The 7651-nt window shown below is 39.2% G+C and overlaps 1 protein-coding gene across 1 annotated transcript; it reads left to right on the top strand.

The window, feature by feature from the left end:
- Window positions 1-341: 341 nt before the first annotated feature.
- On the top strand, window positions 342-6202 carry LOC140852607 (uncharacterized). The gene is made up of 3 exons (XM_073246071.1): window positions 342-1244; window positions 1399-4505; window positions 5714-6202. Exons 2-3 carry the CDS (start codon window positions 1562-1564, stop codon window positions 6091-6093), a joined length of 3324 nt encoding a protein of 1107 aa, XP_073102172.1. The 5' UTR covers window positions 342-1244; window positions 1399-1561; the 3' UTR covers window positions 6094-6202.
- The last annotated feature ends 1449 nt before the right edge of the window (window positions 6203-7651 follow it).

Below are 7651 nucleotides of genomic sequence, written 5' to 3'. Positions count from 1 at the left end.
AAGATAAACTGCCAATCTAAGCAATGGTTTGAGTGCCCAAAGATATATACCTAATGACTTGACCCAACTCATTCTGAGACTTGCACACACATCAATACACTCTATTCCAGCCTGTCCCAAATCACCTCGATTTGTGTTCAAAGCCCAAAAGCCACTCCTAAGCTCAACCTCATTAGCTATTTAATTAGAGATAATATGATTATAATAACAACTAATAAATCTTAGAAAAATAAAGTAAAATGGAGCATGGTGGGCAAAAGGTAAGAGGTGGGGGCCGTCCGTTCGATGAGGACAGAGGGGGAAAGAGGTGGAAAGTTGAAACTCGAAAGCGTGCTTGCCGGCCATTATATCTCCCGTGTGTTTTGTTCTCTCTTCTCTCTCGGTCTCTGAGCTCTTCTCTCTTCTCTTCTATTTGTGTTTTTTGGATCGATGGTGCGGGTTGGATGAGGACAAAAGGAGGGCTGATGCAGTCGGGTTGGCGGAAAATCTAGCCAAAAGAAAGAGGAGTAAAAACGAGGTGGATTCGGTGCACGAGCGTCGGAGAAGGGGAGAAGAGGAGATAAAAAGGTGGCTTTTTTATGGAGAAAAGAATCCGGAAAGCTCGCTTTTTTTTGGATCTATATCGGAAAAGGCGGGCTTGAGTAGTTGTTTCCACGGTTTGGGAACCTGGGGGTTGTTTTCTTGGAGAATTTTGGGCAAATTCGAAGAAAGAGAGCTGGGTTCAAACGTTTTGGTCCGGGGGTGATTGGTTCTGGGAAAATGGTGGGTTCCAGGGGTAAGAATGAGAGATTTTGATGCTGAGAGTGTGTTGACAACTAGAAAAGTTTCTTCCTTGGTGGAGTGGATGTGGGAGGTGATAAGTTTGTGGTGAAAATGGAGATATTTGTGAAGTTTTGACGGATTTTTGGAAGACAGGGGGTGGGCTTTGGAGCTGGTTTTCTAACATCCTCGAATCAGCTCTTGACTTCTCTAGGGTTCGGTTTTCCTGCTAGAAGAATATCAACAACCAGGGTAGGCTGGATGCTGGACGGAAGGCTCTTTCAGCGTTAGGTGTGAGAATTTTGAATTCGAGAGCTGGAGCAGGTGGCGGCGGCGGACTTCTGGTTTCCCTACTTGCCTAAAGAAACTATTGTGCTTGTGAGTTTTCTTGGAATCAGAAAGTTCAGTCTTTTAAAGAGAAAAAAAGATCGGGATTGTCTCGTTTGTTGCTAAATTATTGGAGCCTTCAGCATTGGAATATTGAGGTATGTGAATGCTCTGAATTCCTTAAAGTTTCTGAAATTTTCTCTTATTTTTGATTCCTAAATCATTGTTCTAGTTCCTTTTATCCCCTTCATATGTTAAGCAAACTCTGTTGTTCTCTTTTTCTTTGTTGTATATTTATTGAACTCAATTCAGGAAATGAGTATGCTCAAGAATTACTGTAGTGCAGAAGGTGACAGGGGATGATGGATTCTTTCTTTGATGATTGAAATTAGGCATCTGAGGCTTCTGTTATATGAAAATTTCAGTAGAAGATGAGTTCAACTAGATCTTGATATCAGTACTTCTGATCATTAAAATGCCGGAGTTTTCAAAATCTGAAAGGGATTTTTCTTTCGCGGCTATTGATTTTGTATTGCTGGTAGTCTTTCTATCATCATGTAGTTCCCAAGGGCTAAACATGGAAGGCCAGTACCTTTTGGAAGTTAAGAGTCAAATGATGGATGACTTCCACCACCTTGATAGTTGGAACCCTAAAGATCAAACGCCTTGTGGATGGAAGGGTGTGAATTGCACATTTGGCTATGATCCTGTGGTTTCCTCTCTTGATCTGAACTCCATGAATCTATCCGGAACCATCTCTCCAAGCATTGGTGGCTTAGTGCACCTAACATATCTTGACCTCTCCTTCAATGGGTTCTCAGGAAGAATCCCTGCGGAGATAGGAAATTGCTCAAAGTTGGAGATTCTAAACATGAACAACAATAACTTTGAAGGCAAAATCCCTCCAGAATTGGGTAATCTCTCTTCCTTGGTTACCTGCAATTTATGTAATAACAAGCTTTCTGGTTCCCTTCCTGAGGAGATTGGAAATCTCTCCTCGCTCACAGAACTAGTGTTGTATACCAATAACTTAACGGGTCCATTGCCTCATTCCATTGGCAAACTCAAGAACCTGGCCATCTTTCGAGCGGGGCAGAATATGATCTCTGGAAGCTTACCTGTTGAGATAAGTGAATGCCAGAACTTGAACATGCTTGGACTTGCTCAAAACCAGCTAGGCGGTGAGATCCCTAAAGAACTCGGGAAGCTGAGGTATTTGACTGATCTGATTCTTTGGGCCAATCAACTGTCTGGAGTTATCCCCAAGGAGCTTGGAAACTGTTCAAGCCTTCAGACTCTTGCACTGTACCAGAATAATCTAGTGGGCCACATACCTGTGGAGATTGGGAACCTGAAAAATTTAGTGTGGTTATATCTGTACACGAATTTATTGAATGGAACAATCCCAAAGGAGATTGGGAATCTTACTCTGGCAACAGAAGTAGACTTCTCAGAGAATATGTTGACTGGAGGAATACCAGCAGAGCTAGGTAACATAAAGGGCTTGCACCTGCTCCATCTCTTTGAGAACCAGCTGACAGGGTTTATCCCGACTGAGCTGTGTGGACTCAAGAATTTGACTAGGCTTGATCTTTCAATCAACAACCTCACTGGTCCTATCCCTAATGGATTGCAGTATCTGACTGAGTTGATCCAATTACAACTCTTTAATAACATGCTTTCCGGTAGCATTCCTCAGAGGCTTGGGGTGTATAGTCCCCTTTGGGTAGCCGATTTTTCAGACAACAACCTCACTGGGCAAATACCAAGACATCTTTGCAGAAATTCTAATCTTATATTGCTGAACCTAGGGTCAAACAAGATGACAGGAAACATCCCAACTGGTATCACAAATTGCAAATCCTTGGTGCAGCTTCGTTTAGGTGGGAACAACCTCACGGGGAGCTTCCCTTCTGACCTGTGCAAGCTCGTAAACCTCAGTACCATTGAGCTTGGTCAAAACAAGTTCGGTGGCCCCATTCCACCAGAGATAGGGGACTGTAAAGCTTTGCAACGGTTTAACATTCCCAACAACTTTTTTACATCTGAGTTGCCAGGAGGGATCGGTAATCTATCACGGCTGGTTGTCTTTAACATTTCATCTAACAGATTTGGAGGAAGAATACCCATATTGATTTTCAACTGTACAAAACTCCAAAGACTTGATATCAGCCAGAATCATTTTATGGGCACATTACCAAATGAAGTTGGAAACCTCCTGCAGTTGGAATTGCTGTTTCTTTCTGATAACAGGCTATCTGGAAATATACCCTCAATTTTAGGACAGCTTTCTCATTTGACAGAGTTGCAGATGGGTGGTAATCAGTTTAGTGGTGGAATACCAGAGGAATTAGGGGGACTTTCAAGCTTGCAAATTGCAATGAATCTCAGCTATAACAATCTTTCTGGATATATACCACAAGAACTTGGAAATCTTGCTTTGTTGGAATTTCTTTTACTCAATAATAATCACTTAACTGGTGAAATCCCTGCCACATTTGTGAATTTATCTAGTTTACTTCGTCTTAATGTCTCGTACAACAATCTCACTGGTCCACTTCCTCCGATTTCTTTGTTTCAAAACATGCCCTTGAGCAGCTTTCTAGGAAACAAAGAGCTTTGTGGTGGACCTCTTGGTGAGTGTGTTGGGTCTCTATCTTCATCAACTCCATCTTCATTGAGAGCAACAAATACCCCCTTGGGGAAGATCATTGCTATAATTGCTGCTGCTGTTGGAGGGATTTCACTAGTTCTTATTGCTGTGATCGTATACTTTATGAGAAAACCGCTTGAGACTGTCGCTCCTTTGCAAGACAAGCAGCTTTCTTCTACAGCATCAGGCATGTACATTTCCCCAAATGAAGGATTTACATTCCAAGACCTGGTTGCTGCCACAAATAATTTTGATGAGGGTTTCATAATTGGAAGAGGTGCTTGTGGGACGGTATACAGAGCAGTCATGCAGTCTGGACACACTGTTGCTGTAAAGAAGTTAGCATCAAATCGAGAGGGAAGCAATGCAGACAACAGCTTCCGTGCAGAGATTTTGACTCTTGGAAAGATAAGGCATCGAAACATTGTGAAGCTATATGGTTTCTGCAATCACCTGGGCTCCAATTTTCTTCTGTACGAGTACATGTCAAGAGGCAGCCTGGGTGAACTGCTTCATGGGGTATCTTCTTCCAGCCTTGACTGGGATACGCGTTATATGATTGCCCTTGGAGCTGCTGAGGGGCTTTCATACTTGCACCATGATTGTAAGCCCCACATCATTCACCGAGATATCAAGTCTAACAATATTCTACTTGATGAAAATTTTGAAGCACATGTTGGGGATTTTGGATTGGCAAAGTTAATTGACATGCCATACTCAAAATCAATGTCTGCAGTTGCTGGATCTTATGGGTACATAGCACCTGGTGAGTCCTCCTTTTGGCACTTCTCATGATATACCTGTCATTTTCTTTCCTGTTTTGCATGGATATTTTCTTTCATTATCCCATGTCATTTTCTGAGTAAATGGCTGCTATACTGCCTATGGTGAAGGTTGCATTAGCCTTTTCTCCAATTTCTACTGAATATGCTACTATAGTGAAGGCAGCATATCTGTTAGCGGACCTGCTAATGCTGAACTGAAAGCAGGTCTTCTTCATGGTTGTTGTGAGTTAGTGTCTTGCAGAAGCTCTGGTTCATTGACTTGCATCATTTTTACTTCATTTAACATTATAAGTCTATATTTTGTGAAAGTGTGTCAGTCACCATCAAATCATTTATCCAGTATCCTTATGCCTTCCCATCCCAACTGACTTTAAATTTCAAAGCCCATTTATCTAAGAACTTGCTTACTATATTTATTTCTTCTAAGCCATTCCAATTTTTTTTTTTTTTTTGGATGGAGAAAGAAAATGCTTTTGTTATAGTACTTCAGTACTTTGGTATAATATCCAGGAATCCTCAAATTAATACAATCATAATTTCTTACTTTGGTAGGAATTTTATTTAAATTTTGCCTTTTATCTTTTGGAAGAATTTATAAAGATATTCCTTTTCAAATTTACTCTAATAAAATATATATGTTGGCCTTATGATAAACCGATTCTTCAAAGATTTAGGTTATTTGGACAAGAAACAATCATGAAGAAAAAGCATCCTTTTTGCCTTCTTCATCATGTTGATGATCATTATTATTTCTGATACTGTTGATTAATTCCAAGTGAATGTTCTGTTATTTTTTATTTTCCATTTTAAAAATCAGCATCCAGCTACGCATGGATTTTTTATCTGTGCTTTCTGTTCTTCAAAATGGAATTTGATAAATCTTGCTCAACTTTAACAGCCAGGACTAACTGCCGTAATCGTTTGCATGTGATTGCGTATGTTGATACTGTTCTACTCTCTCGTGCTTCATCTTGCTTGCTGTTCTATAAACAGCATTCACTGTATTATTTTTGTGGTTGTTTTGTTCTGGTTGTTGTTGCTGCTGCTGCTGCCGCCGCCGCTGCTGCTGTACTTCTGTGTTCTTTGTAGGGAATATGACACATAGTCAATATCTCTTTGATAAATCAAATTTGCTTTATCATTATCATGTCTATGTCCCTCACATAGTCAAAAACTTTTTTTTTTTCAGAATATGCTTATACAATGAAGGTCACAGAAAAATGTGATATTTATAGTTATGGAGTTGTCCTATTGGAGTTGCTGACTGGAAGAGCACCTGTTCAGCCATTAGACCAAGGTGGTGACCTTGTAACATGGGTTTGGAATTACATTAAGAACAATTCTTTGACTCCTGGAATACTTGATGGTAAATTGAATCTAGAAGACAAGATTGCTGTCGATCACATGATCACAGTTCTGAAAATTGCTTTGTTGTGTACAAGAATGTCACCATTTGATAGACCACCAATGCGGCAAGTTGTACTGATGCTGATTGAGTCTAAAGAGAGAGCTGGGAGCTTTGCATCCTCGCCAGTTTCTGATCTCTCGCCAAAGGACAATCACACATAATGTATTTGTATGCTGCATTGGTTAAAGTATAAGTTTTTGTTGATTTTTCCTTGTAATACATGGTAAGTCTTTGATAATGTCCATTTTTTATACAATTGACGTTTCATTAAATTTAGCATCTTCTGAGAATATAAGTTTACCGAGCATTATAGTCAGTTTTATTTGAATAAAAGAATGCCTACAGAAATGTTGACTCAGTATATTTTTTGTTAATTCAAATGATTTTAAATTATCTACATGAATAAAACATAAATGTAATGAACAGTAATATTACCTGTGCAATCACGTTTTGTTCTGATAGTATATCTGTGTTAGATGAAATGTGATTATCTGCTCTGTTACCTACTGATTTAAATTTTAGACAAATTAGGATTCCTGAGCTTTATTTTGGTTTAAGCCTGGTCCTTGTTTTGAGGGTTTTGGAAAATGAAAATGTATTGAAATTATTTATTTTTGTAGGCTCGACTATTAATTTTAAACAAATGAATTATATAAACATTAATAATTTTTGTATATTTTGTGAAGATACATGCTCGCATGTATTTAGTCCTACATCAAGTGTACATGGGACAGACGGGTGTTTAAGTAGGACCAAAGATCTCAAATAATAAACCTTCTACTAGTCTTTTCAGATGAGATCCTTAGTCATTACTGATGGCATAGAGCTGGCCCAGCCCACAGCCCATGTGGCTAAGGGACTGCAACAGCCCCTTTTAGGGCTGACCATAAGCCGGTCGTATTGTTTGTGATTGGACTCTTTCCTTGGTAAGGATATAGTCCCACATCAAGTGTGTATTGGGGAGGTCTCGAACACTTAATTAGGACCAAGAACCTGAATGAAGAGATATATCAATTGCCATTTGGGATTTCCAATTTTTGTACTGGGAGTTTTTGACCTACTTTATTTTGTTCGCAGTTCTTGATGGCTTGATACCTAAGCCTTTGCAGCCCCTTCAATTACTCTTTTATTTTTTTGGATCTTAAAGCTTCTTGCATGCTGTCATACTTTATTCTGTTACACTCGGTTTGAGATTTTAAGCTTCTTTCTTCTTACATATGAATCCTTAAAGTTTATTCATTGGCCCTTTGCTCACTGCAATATTTTTATTAAAAAATCTTTGATTAGTGTTTTAAAGCATATTTAGGTCTGATCTTGTCTTCTTCAGCTGTGGAAGTTACTTGTTTAGAAATCCTAATGCTCATTTTCCCCTTTTCTAGTTGCCTAATTTTTCTATACTTGACTTCCTTTTGGAATCATAGGGTCATTCTTTAACTTTTGTTACTTTCAATTGTCAGTTGGGATTTCTACTTGTACTGGGAGTCTTTGACCTACTTGATGTTTGTTCATAGTTCTTCTCAGTGGCTTGGTACCTTTTTCCATTTCGTGTTTCTTCAAGGTGCACTCCTCATCATATATGATCCGGGTGTTCCGGTACTCTTTGTCAAATTTTATCAACCTGAAACTTTGTGAAGTTAGATCTATTAACTGCTCTGACTTGGCACAGTAAGCTAATGAGCATCACTCTAATTGCCTCATACTTGATAGAGTTCTAGATAT

The sequence above is a fragment of the Elaeis guineensis genome, chromosome 11, assembly GCF_000442705.2.
Source record: "Elaeis guineensis isolate ETL-2024a chromosome 11, EG11, whole genome shotgun sequence".
Lineage (NCBI taxonomy): Eukaryota > Viridiplantae > Streptophyta > Magnoliopsida > Arecales > Arecaceae > Elaeis > Elaeis guineensis.
The sequence above is the reverse complement of the archived record's forward strand: the minus strand, read 5'-3'. Positions and strand labels throughout refer to the sequence as shown.

Bases quoted from the DNA above. Each gene is read 5' to 3' on its own strand.
- LOC140852607 (XM_073246071.1), top strand. From the start codon at position 1,562: ATGCCGGAGTTTTCAAAATCTGAAAGGGATTTTTCTTTCGCGGCTATT. The intron at 4,506-5,713 runs GTGAGTCCTCCT...TTTTTTTTTCAG, and splicing joins TTATGGGTACATAGCACCTG to AATATGCTTATACAATGAAG.